General features: G+C 34.9%; 1 protein-coding gene across 1 annotated transcript in view; it reads right to left on the bottom strand.

The window, feature by feature from the left end:
• Positions 1–833: 833 nt before the first annotated feature.
• The window catches only part of LOC149794845 (polycystin-1-like protein 2), a 98,325-nt gene continuing 81,786 nt past the window's right edge, over positions 834–17,372 (bottom strand). The window contains exons 14-15 of the mRNA XM_089964500.1: positions 16,499–16,661; positions 834–3,219 (exon numbers count right to left, since the gene is read on the bottom strand). Coding sequence (XP_089820626.1) covers positions 2,006–3,219; positions 16,499–16,661 — 1,377 coding nt within the window. The 3' untranslated portion in view covers positions 834–2,005. The remainder of the gene's footprint in view (positions 3,220–16,498; positions 16,662–17,372) is intronic.

The raw sequence follows: 17,372 nt of genomic DNA, 5'->3' as shown, positions 1-17,372 counted from the left end.
ATGATGTGTAGCTATGAACCCCACTTTGAAATTCCAAATGAGTGTAGATATGCCTTATTGTGTGGCTATGAATCCCCCTTGAAATTCCAAATGAGTGTATTTATGCATTGACTTGTGGCTACGAATCCCCCTTGAAATTCCAAATGAGTGTATATATGCCATGATGTGTAGCTATGAATCCCCCTTTGAAATTTGAAATTCCAAATGAGTGTAGATATGTCTTATTGTGTGGCTATGAATCGCCCTTGAAATTCCAAATGAGTGTAGATATGCCATGATGTGTAGCTATGAATCCCCCTTTGAAATTCCAAATGAGTGTATTTATGCCATGATGTGTAGCTATGAATCCCCCTTTGAAATTCCAAATGTGTGTATTTATGCCATGATGTGTAGCTATGAATCCCCCTTTGAAATTCCGAATGAGTGTAGATATGCCTTAATGTGTGGCTATGAATCCCCCTTGAAATTCCAAATGAGTGTATTTATGCATTGACGTGTGCCTACGAATCCCACTTTGAAATTCCAAATGAGTGTATTTATGCCATGATATGTAGCTATGAATCGCCCTTGAAATTCAAATAAGTGTAGATATGCCTTGATGTGTGGCTATAAATCCCCCTTGAATTTCAAGTGTAGTAAGTTTTCTAAATTCCCAAGTTATTCCTCTCACTGTAAAATGCTCCTCAAACTGTATCATATAAAAAGACAAAATGCTACTGTGGATAAACATTTCTTCTAAGGAAACCCTTGAATGCTGTAAAATCATATCCCCAAAGGATTTAATTCATCAGGCACAGATAACTTGTTGTAAACATCTAATTATAAATCAACTTAAATTAAATCATGATTGCATAACTTTGCATCAGTTATTTAAAAGAAAACAAATAAACGGGTACAAGTTATCATAAATTCAAACTACAAAATGACATTAACTTTGATTGACCTGGCAGTTACATTTATAGATGCAAAATACCTTTCCATCAAATCACTAAAATACAAAATTTCTTACCATGATTTTGACAAAATAATACAAGTACATGATTCATAATAAAACTAGACATAATTCTCCCACCCCCTGACCCAAAGTAGCTATCACAAATGCGAAATTTGATAACTTGAGCTCAAGTGACAATGGTCAGTAAAAATTGGACCTGATATTTCATGCAAAGTTTACATCAAATGACCTGACCTACCAAATCAAAATCTTGACTGAAAACACCAAGACGTCTGAATTTGTACCTTTCATAATGTAGTCAACCAATAAAATCTGATTTAAACTGGGTCAAAATAAACTGAATTATGAAGTCTATTAAAAAAAAAAAAACGATTTAACTGGTCCATCTAAACTGAATTATGTAGTCAATCAATAAAATCTGATTTAAACTGGGTTAACATAATTGAATTATGCAGTCTGCCAATAAAATTGGATTTAAACTGGGTCTCTGTAAATTGAGTTATGTAGTTTACCTACAAAATCTGATTTAAACTGGGTCAAAATAAATTGAATTATTTACAAATAAAATTGGATTTAAACTGGGTCCATGTAAATTGAATTATGCAGTCTACCAATAAGATCTGATCTAAACTGGGCCCAAATAAACTGAATTAGGCAGTCTACCAATAAAATCTGATTTAAACTGGGTCCAAATAAATTGAATGATATAGTCAACCAATAAAATCTGATTTAAACTGGGTCCAAATAAATTAAATTATGTAGTCTACCAATAAAATCTTATTCAAACGCCAAGGTTCATGTAAAATGAATTATGAAGTCTACCCAAAATAACGGTTTTAACTGGGTCCAAATAAACTGAATTATGTTGTCTGCCAATAAAATCTGATTGTAAAAGAAAAGTGATCATAACTCAATGATACCAGACATATATATGACATTGTGTAGATAAATTTTGATCGAGATGTGGACCAGTGTCCGGAGTATTATGTGCACAGATCAAAACCCTCAGCAAAAGTAGACGTTATGAACAGTAACTTCATGCCTGAAAAATCATTTATGGAGAATATTTTCTTTCAGTTTTCTAAGAATGTATTCCAACAGTTCATACTTATTCCTCCTGACTTCAAGTTTTGATCTGGCATCAGAAATTGCAAGATCAATGATTCCCATAAAAAACGTCATGAAACACCATTGTGCCAAGAACACAAAAGAAAAAAAAAATAAAGGTCCAAGAATACGATTAGCTGAATCTATTCCAGCAAAATCAGATACACCAAGGGCAAAATTTAAAAGGGTAACCAAACTTGCTCCTAAATCAATATAACCAACCAAGTCTTTTCCAAAACAAATCATAGCAAAGTGTCCAAATGCCATGATAAATATACCAGTCATCAAGATAAAGCTTCCAAGGCTTCCCTTTGCCATGACTAGAGTATCTGCCAACATGAACATTCTCTTGTTAAATTTCAGAAGCTTGAATGCTTTTAGAACAACAATTCCAACCAAAAAAGCCATAAAGTTGCCAAGAAAGAAGTCCCAAGAAATTGCTGTGTAAAAACTGACAAACTTATTTCCTCTGCTTTCTTTGTAATCTTTTATAACATTTTTTACTGACATCATCCGTTCAAAGAACAAGCCAACAATTATATATGAAAGAGCTATTTGCACAATTTCTACATAGTTCCATGGGTCCTCAAAATACTTCTTTTTTCCAATTTTTCTAAAGCGAGTGTATTCTACGAATGTAAACAGCATAGTGAAAAGTAGAAAGGCTACTTCACACACTGCAACAAAGACCTCGAAACTGTTACCATAATGATACAAATTTGCAGTAAAAACTTGACCATATGGAAACATTGCACCAATGTTTGTGAACTCAACAATCATCATTACAACACTGAACAGATTCACATTCGGATTAAATAAGGTAAATTCAATGAAAATTGCTCTTGTCCTATCATCTATCCAATCTGAATCTTGAATGTCTTTCAAGCAAGCAAGTTGTGAATTTAGATCCTTTGGCATGTCAATTACATACCCACCACCAGAGTATATGGCATGCTCGGCAGGAAATGGAATTGTGTTTAACTTGAACGCTGATTGATGTATCCAGGGTGTGACCTTATTAACAGCTTCATCATCCAATAGATTTTTCCAGCTTCCATTATAATCGTTTGTGTCCTCATTGCCTATCCAGTACGATTGTACGCAATACGGCACAGAAATAATTCGGATCAATTGCTGTATTTCATCATGACAAGTATCTAATTGAAGAAAACAACAGAAATTAATTATGTACTGAAATACATGTATAGTGTAAGACAATCTTAGCTCTAATGACACTCACGCTCATCTGCCAGGACAGAAAAGTCAAATATTAATGATTTAACATAATGCAAATGTACATTCCCATTTATTAAAAGTGGTAGAATTAAATATTATAAAGTGAGGTATTTTTGGAATTCCAATATTTCATGCTGCTTATAAATCTCAACTCTGCTCATTCTTCACTTGCACACTGCAAATGGGTACAATCTTAAAGTAAGATTTGTAATTGTCAGTGTTCATATTAGTGGGTACAGTCTTAATGTACAATTTTTTATTGTCAGTGTTCAAATAGAGGGTACAATCTTAAAGTAAAGATTATTTAGTGTCAGTGTTCAAATTAGAGGGTACAACCTTAAAGTAAGACTTTTTATTGTCAGCATTCAAATTGGCAGCTAACTTAAAAACCATCTACATTTATAAATTGTAACAATGAATCCTTTAACTTCAAACACCTGAAATTTTGTTTTTGTTGCAATAACCTAGCCCTTCTCTTTGGAATTTGAGCTGGTAACTTCAAAGATGAGAAAAATTATTATCATTTGATCCTTATCCAATCAGATATACTGTAAATGTATACTGTCTCAATGTAATCAATGATTTTGTGTCTTATGTGATGAACAACTTAGTGTCTTAATGTGATCAGTGACTGTCATAATGTAATGAATGACTTAGTACCTTAATGTGATGAATGACTCGCTGCCCTAATGTGATAAATGATTTAGTGTCTTATGTGTTGAATGACAGTACCTTAATGTGATGAATGACTCATTCTCTTAATGTGATGAATGACTTACTGTCTTAATGTGATGAAATGACTAAGTGTCTTAAAGTAATGAATGACTTACTATCATGTGATGAATAACATACTGCCTTAACGTAATGAATTACATACTTTTGTAATGTGATGAATGACTTACCGTCTTCATGTGTAGAATGACTTAGTGTCTTATGTGATAAATGACTGTCTTTATGTGATGAATGACTTACTGTCTTGATTTGATGAATTACTTTGTGTCTAAATGTGATGAACGACTTAGTGTAATAATCTGATGAATGACTTACTTTCACAATGTGATGAATGACTTACTTTCACAATGTGTTGAATGACTTACTTTCACAATGTGATGAATGACTTACTTTCACAATGTCATGAATGACTTCCTTTCACAATGTCATGAATGACTTACTTTCACAATGTCATGAATGATATACTGTCCTAATGTGATGAAATGACTTACTGCCCTAATGTGATTACTTTTTGTCTTAATGTGATGAATGACTTACTTTTGTGATGTGATGAATCACTTACCATGTTAATATGATGAAATAACTAAGTTTCTTAATGGGATAAATGACTTACTGTCATGCGATGAAAGACTTACTGTCTTAATGTGATGACTTACTTTGCATCTTAATGTGATGAATGACTAAGTGTCTTAATGTGATGAATGACTTAATGTCTTAATGTGATGAAATGATTAAGTGTCTTAAGGTGATGAATGACTTACTGGCATGTGATGAATGACTTACTGTCTTTATGTGATGAATTACTTTGTGTCTTAATGTGATGAACAACTTAGTGTCTAAATGTGATGAATGACTTACTGTCTTCATGTGATGAATAACTTAGTCTTAATGTGATTAATCAGTTAGTGTCTTTATGTGATGAATGATATACTGTCTTAATGTGATGAATGACTGTCTTAATGTGATGAATGACTTACTGTCATGTGATGAATGACTTACCTTTGTAATGTGATGAATGCCTCTGTGTTTTAATGTGATGAATGACTTAGTGTCCTAATGTGATGAATGACTTTTTGCATTAATCTGATGAATTAATGTGATGAATGACTTACGGTTTTAATGTGATGAACAACTTGTCTTAATGTGATGAATGACTTACTGTTTTAATATGGTGAATGACTTACTGTCTCAATGTGATGAATTACTTTGTGTCTTAATATGATGGATGACTTACTGTTTTTTTTGGTTAAATTACTAGGCATCTTTATGTGATGAATGACTTACTGTCTTAATGTGATGAATGAATTACAATCATGTGATGAATGACATACTGCCTTAATGTGATGAATTACATACTTTTGTAATGTGATGAATGACTTACCGTCTTCATGTGTAGAATTACTTAGTGTCTTATGTGAAAATTAATGTGTCTTTATGTGATGAATGACTTACTGTCTTAATGTGATGAATGAATTACAATCATGTGATGAATGACATACTGCCTTAATGTGATGAATTACATACTTTTGTAACGTGATGAATGACTTACCGTCTTCATGTGTAGAATTACTTAGTGTCTTATGTGAAAATAATGTGTCTTTATGTGATGAATGACTTACTGTCTGGATGTGACCAATTACTTTGTGTCTTAATGTGATGAACAACTTTCTTTCACAATGTGATAAATGACTTACTGTCTGGATGTGATGAATGACCTAGTGTCTTGATGTGATAAATAACTTACTGTCTTCATGTGATGAATGACAGTGTCTTAATGTGATGAATGACTTCCTGTCTTAATGTGATGAAATTACTAAGTGCTTAATGTGATGAATGACTTGCTGTCATGTGATGAATGACTTAGTGTCTTAATGTGATGAATGACTTGGTGTCCTAATGTGATGAATGACTTACCTTTGTAATGTGATGAATGACTTACTGTCTTAATGTGATTAATGACTTAGTGTCCTAATATGATGAATGACTTATTGTCTTAACTGGCTTGTAATTTGTTCCGATTTTCAGGAATTAAATGTGAAATTAAAAACCATCAGTAATTGATCTGTGGAAATCAGTAACAGGTTTGTAAAACCAAATGAGCACAACTAAGAAGTCATGGTGACTCTGGGATTAACATGCTGGACTTGTAACGGTGCAAGTTCAAATCCTACAAATGGGTTGGCCCAGTCAGCTACTATGGTGAGTATTTGGGCAAGGCATGTGACTTCAGTTGTGATAAATCATACAGATGTAGTCAAGAGGGTGTAGCGCTTAATAGATTTTGATTATACTTGGTATGTAAGTGTAGTCAAGAGTGTTTTGCTTAACAGATTTGGATCTAACTTGGTTTGTAAGTGTAGTAATGAGGGTGCATTGCTGAACAGATTTTTTTATCTTACTTGATATGTAAATGTAGTCAAGAGGGTGTATTGCTCAATAGATTTTGATCATACCTGGTATGCAAGTGTAGACAAGACAGTGTAGTGCTTGATAAGTTTTGATCATATTTGGTATGATAGTGTAGACAAGACAGTGTATTGCTTGATAGATTTTGATCATACTTGGTATGCAAGTGTAGATAAGATGGTGTATTGCTCAATAGATTTTGATCATACTTGGTATGCAAGTGTAGACATGATGTATTGCTCAAAAGATTTTATCGTATTTGGTATGAAAGCGCAGACATGAAGGTGTATTGCTTGATAGATTTTGATCATATTTGGTATGCAAGTGTAGACAAGAGGGTATATTGCTCGACAGATTTTGATCTTACTTGGTATGCAAGTGTAGACAAGATGACAGTATTGCTCAATAGATTTTAATCATACTTGGTATGTAAGTGTAGACAAGAGGGTGTATTGCTCAATAGATTTTGATCTTACTTGGTATGCAAGTGTAGATAAGAGGGTGTATTGCTCAATATATTTTGATCATATTTGGTATGTAAGTGTAGACAAGAGGGTGTTTTGCTTGATAGATAGATCTTGATCTTACTTGGTACCTGTATGTAAGAATTAAGGATAAGCATATCATTTTTTTCAGAGGACTTTCAAAACATGAGTTGTCAGAAAAACATTCTAGCTCACCTCTATACCAGCATTAAAGCTCGGTATAACCTGCATACAGCTGAGAAATTAATATAATAATTAAATATAGGTCAGTGTGACTTTCACCTTTTTGGGGTGGTTCAAAATGAGAATGAAACCCCTCAAGTTCTTTAATATATGCCAACAGCTAGAGATATGTGTGAAAGGTCAAAGTCATTAGAGTAAGACAAGTAGGTCAGTGCGACCTACTTACCCCCTAGGGATGGTTGAAAACGGTGCAAAGAAGACCATAAGTTCTGTTAAAATATAATGTCTAAAGTTGGTAGCACTGAAAGTTAAACAATGCTTTTACATGTTTAACCTAACTGCAAATGACAATGATGATGCAGGGGGTATATCATAAACTCTAGTGCAGTGAAACCCTGCTGTTCTAAACTGTAACAAAGATTCAGATGCAACATAGTTGTAGCATGGCTCCTGAAATTTTAAAATAATTTCACCAATTTATTTAAGTGCTACTAACGTTTGGTGCCAAAATACTGTTAGTAATCAATCACAGCACTTTGACCTTCATTTATTCTTACCAGAGATATCATTACTGTAAAAGCCTGATGCTTGTTAATGTAATTACTACTGAACCATTAGGTCTTCTCTGTAATTACTACTGAACCTTTATGTCTTCTCTGTAATTACTACTGAACCATTAACTACTAAACCATTAGGTCTTCTGTGTGCTTGTCTTCAATGGATCCTGACTAAATTGTTGATTAGTCCTGGGTGAACAACCAACAGGTGTTTGCTCAGTCAACTAGTATACATGATCAAGCACATAACATATAAATTAATTTACATACCTAATCAATTGTTATTCATCAATCTCATGGCTTAAGTCTGTTGAAATTATTGACCACTATTTTATAAACATGCAAAAACAAAAACCACCACATGTGGCTTAGTCATGTTGCCAGACAGTCAACATGCAATCAAACTACCGAAGGCAGCCTTTTTATGTTATGACGATGTTCCAGTTCTTGTAATTTTAAATTTCTAAAATAATTACACTTTATACTTTAAGAATTTTGTCCTTTTAGCATTATCTTTGCTTTGTGTGACCTATTGAACTTACTTGAAATGGCATAGTCTGGATTGTACTGATGTACAATTAAACCTTATGCATACAGTGAACTACTTAATGAAGAATTTCAAATTTTTTAGACCTTGGCTTTTTTTTTTATTAACAGCTGGAACTGTTGGCTACTTACACCCAAAATGGAAATTTTAAAGTAATTTTGTTCCCTCTGAAATGATTTACCCAACCACATTAATGTTAGGAATCACTTCTGCTACCTCCAGAATCCAGCCATCCCACAGACTTTAAAGGTCTATCTGGTTATACTCTGTATAGAGGGAAATAACTTCTACAGATTACCTCCCCTTACTCTGCTAGATCATGCTTCAAACACCAGATATTGTCAGTTTTAGCTTGAGCATCGTTTGAGTTAGGATACTTGTATTGGTTGGAGGGTTGGGAGGGATTTATAGTAATGTGATTGAATAAATATTTTCAGAAAATCATAATTTGCTATAAACTTTACTTTCTCCTTCAAATACATTACCCAATCGATTCAATTAGTTAGGAGAATTGGTAAAGGAGGAGGAAATGCAGAGCATCTGCCTCCTATGTGTAAAAAACTCTACTTTTATGGGTAAAACTCTCCTAATGATAGCTGACAAATGAACATAAGTGTTTATATGTTGAAGGAACTATCCCATGGACTCACATATTCAATAAATAATTGTAGTGAAAGTTGACAGGTCCTACCAAAAAATGTGACTGTGTTAGGAGTAGCATGGTCTGGTGAACATTCCATGCTCCAAGGGACCAAACATTGTGGACAGGACATGCCAATTGACTGATTCCATTATACTGTCAATTCAGAATTGTGTTAAAAAGCAATGCTTATAGAAATAGCTCACATTTCGAGAGATGAAATGCTCATCAGAGATTCGAGCATGCTGATTTTATGGATCCCTTTAGCCTGGACAAAAATGCTTCTATAGTTATGTCCTGTTTCCTGGCTTCTGTTGTAGGATGGACTTTGTATGTTTCAGATAAATTTAGAGAACATATACTGGGTTCTGTAACCTTGCCTCTCTCAAAGTACTCATTGAAGAGATGGGCCATATAGTTAATTTCTGGTTGCTAGTTGACAGAAGCCTGTTCTTAAAGATGAATGCCAGTTTTTCATCAGAATGATACTGCATGTAGTTGCATGTAGGTAGATCATGGACAGAGCATGGAGCTTGCTTACTCTTGATGCAGACCGCTCTGGTGGCCTATTGGTTAGAGCATCTGCCTCGGATGCAGGAGGTCATGGGTTCGATCCCTGTACGAGATATACCAAAGACTTATAAAAATGGTACTAACAGCTGCCTCACTTGGCGCTTGGTATTAAAAGGTTAGTGTTAGGACTGGTCGGCCAGGTGTCAGGATAATGTGACTGGGTGGGACATCATGCTACACATCTGCGGCATGATGCCCCAGTAGCGATATTACTGAAATCTTTTTAAAGCTATGTCAAAAATCCAAATCACACACACACACACACTCTTGATGCAGAAGCAAAGCCTATCTGGAAGCATGATTTGTATGATAGTTAATGCTTCAGCGGGACAGTGGACAAAGGTTCAACCTTAGCAGAATAGCGCCATGTCAAGACCCATGATAAATTACATTTCAAGATGAGGTCAGCAAGCGAGGTTGGGATAGATTAAAGTTGGTTAACAAGTTGGAGAGATTTTGTGTGACAACTGTCAAGATGCCCATGATATCAGAGATCGGGAGAAATCAAGATATCCCTTAATAGTCATCAGTGCTAACTTCTTACTTACAAAGAGAAAAAGAAAGAAGCTAGTCAGCTGAGGAATGAAGGCTGACAGTGGTGTGACAATATTCGGACTGTTTTTGAATGAAGATGGACCCTCCAAACACAGGAGGCTTTGAGGATGCCATCATTTCCAGGAGATTGATATGAAGGATTCTCTTGTTGTTTCCACTTGCCTCTGACCATCTTGAAGTCCAGAAGTAAGTGGGCCCCCAAACCTGACAAATTTGTGTTTGTGACCTGTGGTTGCTGGGTTTCCAATGGAATTCCCAATGCTAGCCATTCTCTGTTCTGTCACCAAATCAGGTAATGCCTTATTTCTACTGAGATCTGTATCTGCTGATTTGACAAGAAACTGAATGCAACTGTGATAGGCAGGTCATCAGCAAGGGTGTATGTTGAGGCAACCAAGATTCATGGGATCCTTGGCTGTATTTAAGAGGCTAATGAGTTGAACAAACTCTCTTGCCATGATACAAAACTTGTAAGAAGCTCTAATGCTTATAAACAGTCAATGTGTTTAGGAGGATGGCAAACTAGGTTCACATAGGTGAGGAACTCCTTACCCAAAACGCATGAAATGTTGGTTGGAAACAAAATCTAACCTGTCCACACTTACAGACCACCATAAACATCGAATGAGACAAAGAAGGTTGTGTATATCATGATGCAAAACCTAACTTACCATGTGCTTTTGTAGGATGTCCTCGAGGTATATTGATGTCCTCGGGTCAAGGACATCTTGCAGAAAAAGCAATAATAGAGTCAAATGTTTAGGTAAAACCCCAAGGGATGAGGTTGAGACTGAAAGATTGGTCACGAAATCAATTCAGTGCTACCTGTTTGGTGAAATGCAGGTATTTTCTTGATGTTATATGAATCGGAACACGGAAATATGTGTCAGACAGTTCCATGCTTATTTTGTATTCTTAGCATCATACTGACAAATGGACGGATCTTCCTGCCTCCATTTTCAACTTTACGGGTTTTATGTACCTGTTCAGACTGCTTAAATCTATAATGAGGTTCAATTTTCCATTGGCTTTCTTGGCCAAGAACAGCCTGACATAGAAGCCTGGGGATGTCATTTTTCAAATAATCTCTACTGCTCTTTTGTATATTAATGTCTTTACCTTCTTCATGAAAAGGACTGATGAGAGAGGAGTGGGCTGGCTGAACAAGATGCAGAGCTCCTCTGAAATCACAGTATCATCCTATCACGATAAGGGAATAAATTGGTTTGTTCTAATCCCTTCCCACCTATTTGCGAGAAGAAGAATGAGACAATCTCCAATAGCTTGTTCTACCTCTATAAGGTTCTTGCATCTCTATTGCATCTCTGAAGCTTGTTATCTCATCTCTGAAGCAGCTAGTGACCTGTATCAATAAGAAAAAGGTGACCAGGAGCTGACTTGCTGAAACAAGAGGTCTTAGTATTACCAGACTCACTGATTTCTTTTCCAAACAAACAACTGGTTATTAATTCTGAAGGACGAATGTATGTCATTTTCATGGTTATCAACAAACCATCACTTTATAAGTTGTATTTGTAGCAGACAGTGGTCGATATTCCATAGAGATTAGGCTGCGAAAAATTTCTTCTATGGCAGCTTTTTAAACGGAGTTTAGTTCTTTCCAGGACTGGAATTATCAGGAGATTTTAAGTCTAAATGGTCATCGACTTGAGAGTTCTCTTCCTTGGATTTGTCATGATCTATGGCAAAGCATTGAATAATATACCATAAGAATAGTGCTGGCTTGATTCGTCAGCAAAAACAACCCCCAAAAAGCTCCCATATGACCAGCTTCATTGTCTACATCATGTCGGGACAAGGGAGCTGGACTTGCACCTAGTGGGTTTGCCTGATCTGTATGATGCAACTTTGCAGTGTTCGCTTGTTGACATTCTTATTGGCAAGGCTTGATGAAGCATATTGATCACCATCAATTCAAAATCTCATCTGGCATCCATCTGTAATATGTCTTCCATACAAAGGAATTTAACAGGTGGAGGGGGAGGAATTCCTGCATCCCCAGCTAAACCAGAGAATAAGTAAGAGGTATGGTGTAAACTTCAAAATGACTAAATTTGGATAAAGCTATCCTCTGCTGTTTTTTGAAGAACATTGGACCAAATATCTTCTGTCCCCAAAGAGCACACAAAACAGGTTTTGGATGATGAACATTTAATGCAGGAAAGGCAGGATTCATGATTGTCTTCCACCACCTTAAAAACACCTGGATTGTTACAAGTAATAGCAATACTGTCACATACTGTCTGAAAATAAACCTCTCCCTCGATAACTCACGCACAACAGGGTTCAAAAACACAGACAGAACTAAAAAAAATCTGCTATACATCCAGAAAACCATAGGGTTGGGATGGGAACCGGGCTGTATTATGACAAAATGTCATGCATATGAAAGATCGTTAACATTATTCCAATTGTTTCAACAACCAACACGAGTACACAAAAATATTTGTGTATTATGTCACTGCTTTTTTTTAGTTGCCTGGTTACCAGAGTGGCATATAATAGTGTTGTGCAAAACAAGGAGTCTAAAAAGCAGGAAACCAGACTAACTGTTGATACATCACCAAAATAGAGATTCCTTTTATAAAAAAACAAGTGAAATTTATTTCATAAAACAAATGTCTACGAAAAAACTCAATTTTTTTTACACCACTCCCTCGATAACTTGCACTCTGATAACTTGTGAACCTGCTTATAATGTGGGGTCAAGCGTGGATCCCATTTTTTAATCAGAACATGCCCAAAAAATTGATCTCTATTTGTTGAACTTGAAGAAAATCACAATCAAAATTGGTAACGGAAACTTTGATGTATCTTTCGTCTTATCATCAAGAACGATAGATAGGACCTGGAAATTTTAATCAACACTATGAAATATCAAATTTAAAAATAGGTCATACAATTTTTTACATTTTCTTTCCAAATAACATTCCTAGTACACCGCAATTAACGATATGTAAGGAAATTTAGATCAAACAAAATGCCACTTATGCCGATTGGAGGCAGTGCTTTAAAGTGTGATCATCATAAATGCAATGTGTAATTAAACGTAAAATGCGTCAATCTACCTAACAGCCATGTCCACGAGCCTTTCTTTGAGAACCTAATTAAGTGCCGACCGTGTTTTGATAACTGACTTCTGGAAGTATTTGTTGTATTGTTGCACTGAATTAAAAGCTGGCCTCCTTTTTATTATCATGTTAATTATGTCTTTTGAATCAAATGAAGGAGGTGGAATAAAAGAAAAGTTAAAAGGCACAAAAATCCTACAAACTTAAAATCTAGTGGCCCCAGTTGTATGTCAGGTGAACTCACTTCATTTGATCAATTGAAAACTTATAAATGTTATTGTGTATGTAACATAAACTACCTTAAATTAATCAACTCTTTCATAACTTTGATCAAAGATAACAAGGCAGCCAAGTGAAATGATTACTTCGTAAAATAAAGAACTTGCTTTCACAGACACAGACCATTGTGGGTAAGTCAGTTTCAGCAAATTCTTGAACTGGCACTTAGAGATATCCTCAAGTATGATAAGAAGTTTCATTATTAATTCCAATTAAATCACGACATCAATATTGTACTAACTGAGCAATAAAAAAATTGAGTTTCAACGTAGATGACTGTCTCACGAAATAAATGTCACGTATTTTTGAGAAAAAAAAGGAATCTTGTTTGGAGGTGTAGCAACAGTTAGTCTAGTTCCCTGCTCTGGGGACTCCCAATTTGGCAGGATAATATTAAACAACAGTATGGGAATCAAACTCATCAAGAAAACAAAAAGCAGTGACGTAATAATGGTTCTTGAAACCAGTTGGAACGATTTTTCATATTATGGACATTTTGAAAATAAATGTTATTTAAAGAGAATAACGAACAACTTCATTAGAAAAAGCACATTATTAATAATTATTATCAATGTGATTGTAAAATGAGGGTTCCGTCAATAAACAGCCCAGTTCTCTAACGCTGCCTCCCCCCAGTCTCCTTGATGTCAGAGCCATTTTCCCCCCAATTTTTGAAGGTACCTCTGTAACTTGCGCCTCGCTTATAGTGCAGTCTATGTTATTGAGGGAGAGGTGTATTGTTCAATTAGTAAAATATTGATGCCGTCATTTCATTGCAAGTAATAGTGAAACTTATCATCCTTGAGGATATCTCTAAGTACGAATTCAGGAATTCTCTCGAACTAGTTTTCTCCACAATGGTCCATATCTGTGAAACAAAGCTCTTTCGTTTTATGAACTATTCATTTCGCTTGGCTGCCTTGCTTTCATTGAATACAGTTATGACTGAGTAGGTTAATTTAAGGTAGTTATATTAATGTACACAATAAAATTCATAGCAGTGTTAGATTGATCATCTGAAACGAGCTCACCCAACAGACAATGAGGCTGCTAGATCTTAAGCATGTAGGATTTATATGACTTTTAACTTTTTTATATTAATTATTCCACCTCCTTTATTTGATTCAAACAATGTAACTAATGTGATAATACAAAGGAGGCCTGCTTTAAATTCAGTGCAACAATGCAACAAATGCTTTTGTTAGTCCGGTGACAAAACACAGCCAGTCCTTAATTTGGTTCTCAGAGAAACACTCGCAGATATAGCTGTTATGGTAGATTGACACATTTTACATTTAATTATAAGAGTACACGTTGCATTTATGATGATTACACTTAAAAAGAACTAAAAACATAAAACTAGAACACAAATTTCACATGATAAAAAAAATTATTTAATTAGTATTTATGAAAGTACTGCCTCCATCAGGCATGACATTTGTGTTGATCAAAATTTCTTTGAATATCCTTAAAAATGTCATTTGGTAAGAAAATGAAACAAATTATATGACTTCTTATTTAAAGTTGATATTTCAGAATGTTTATTCAGATTTCCAGGTGTTATCTTCCATTTTCGAGGAAAAAATGAACAATATATCAGTTTCCATTACCAATTTGATCACAATTTTCTTCAAGTCAAACAAAAAGATATCAATTTTTGAGGTATTTTCTTATTTTTAAATATTGGATCCATGCCTAAGCCCGCATTATAAGTGGGTTCTTGAGTTATCAAGGTGCAAATTATTGAGGGAGTGGTGTATAAAGAACAAAACATACCAGGTGTAAATACAATGTGAGATAATGGCTAACAAAAATCAAAATATGAACGTATAATTCTGACAGACATCCTAAATCATCAATAGTCTGTGAATAAAAAAAGAAAAAGTACCAATCAAATTTAATACAAAAATAAATGCAATGATAATAATATAGATGCTGTTAATATTATAAACATATCAAAATAAAGTGATAATTTGTTCAAATAGATGAACAATAATGTCAGAGGGGATATGCTCTTAGGGCTATTCCATTTAAACATACCACTACCCCACAGACGGCAAAATAAAAAACCTTCCATGCATGGTCATCAATAAACAATAATCACTTCTGTGCCATGTCATATCAAAAGATGCATGGGCATGGGTGTCCAAAATTCACTGCTATGACTGGTGGTGGTAGAAAAAAATCACTTCTATGGCTGGTCACTCCATTTTTGAATGTGCCTTACCCCACCCCACCCCAGGGGTATGTTTAAATGGAATAGCCCTTACCTCACTATAAAGGGGAGGTAAGAGCTAATAAGAGCAAGAACAGCTGTACTACGGTTTCATGGTTTTACTGATGTATACACATTGCATGAAGTCTTAACAAATATGCAAAAAATGTCTGAAATTGCACCAATATGCAGTATACACTACAATGTGTGATTGTTTTACTTAATGTACAAACCAAAACAATATGCTGGATGGCTAAAAGAAACAAATATAAATCCACATATTCTCAGAGGCATGTGGACATATTGCAGCAAAAGTTAAAACCGACGATATTCAGTATATAGAAGGCCACCTAGCAGGATAAGGGGAGGTAGTCTGTATGAGCTAATCCCCTCTGTCACTATAAAGGGAAGGTAAGAACTAATCCCCTCTGACATTATAAAGGTGAGGTAAGAGCATATCCTCTTTGTCATTATAAAGGGGAGGTAAGAGCTAATCCCCTATGTCACTATAAAGGGGAGGTAAGAGCCAATCCCCTCTGACATTATAAAGGGGAGGTAAGAGCATATCCCCTCTGTCATTATAAAGGGAAGGTAAGAGCTAATCCCCACTGTCACTATAAAGGGGAGGTAAGAGCTAATATGCTCTTACATTATAAAGGGGAGGTAAGAGCCAATCCCCATCTGTCATTATAAAGGGGAGGTAAGAGCTAATCCCCTCTCTCATTATAAATTATAGACAAAGAGACCTTTAAAATCTATGGAGAGAGCTTGATTTTGGAGGTAGCAGAATTCCTAACATTGATGTGTTTGGGTATTGTATACAACACAGAAATTAACAAGCAGATAGTGATCTGCTGGTCCATGCTTTTTACTGTTTGTTATATTCTGAACATTTTGGTAATAAGGTTAAGAACAATTATACAATAATTTTCATACCCATGACGACCCTAAGTTGTCTCAAGCGGTAAGGACCCACAAGATGAAAATCTGACAAAAAGGAAGCAGTCTCATCTTTTTTTCCATCGTCAGCACCCATGACAGTCATCTGCGGAATCACTGTATTTTCTAGGTACTTGTAAAATGTTTCTATGGTGTTGACCTGTATAAAACACAAAGCAATGGTCCAATTACATGAAAATAATTTTATTTGGTATAACCTGTCTCATACATTCAGCTATCTTTTGTAAATTATTTTACTCATTACTTTCAACTGATACAAAAAAATAAGGTAAACCACTACCTAAGCAGTAAGGCACCTTTCAAACTCATTTGCTGTTTTCAGCAATAGCAAAATGTTATAATAATTTAATACTGTAGTTTACATTTTTGTATACTCAGCTTGGTGTATCAAAACTTGTACACCCCCAACCCCAAACACTGCAATAACACATTTTAGTATCTCATCTTCTGTAGTGCATAATTTCAATATATCAGACATACTGGGTCTCATTCAGGATCACGGAAACACAAACAATAGTGTGGTGTGTAATTTCACTTTAAATTGTAGGATACCAGTCTTTATGCTTATCACAGTTGCTAAGGAAGGTTTTTTGTGGTGATGCAATGTAGATCTAGTTTTAGTAAGAAGTGTCTGGCTTGCCCCACATTAGTGTTAACTAATAGTAACAGGATTTACTTAGAATCACGATGGTTGCATGTATTTAATGCTTATTCAGTCATCTTAAATTACAATTCATCCCTAATAGGATTGTTTACCTTATAGATCACATCATATGTCCAATATATTTACCTTATGGATTAAATCACACTCTACTATTATGGTTTACTTTATGGATTAAATGATATTCTA

The sequence above is a fragment of the Sinohyriopsis cumingii genome, chromosome 7, assembly GCF_028554795.1.
Source record: "Sinohyriopsis cumingii isolate HCF-2022 chromosome 7, ASM2855479v2, whole genome shotgun sequence".
Taxonomy (NCBI): domain Eukaryota; kingdom Metazoa; phylum Mollusca; class Bivalvia; order Unionida; family Unionidae; genus Sinohyriopsis; species Sinohyriopsis cumingii.
This window is presented reverse-complemented; position numbering and strand designations above follow the sequence as displayed.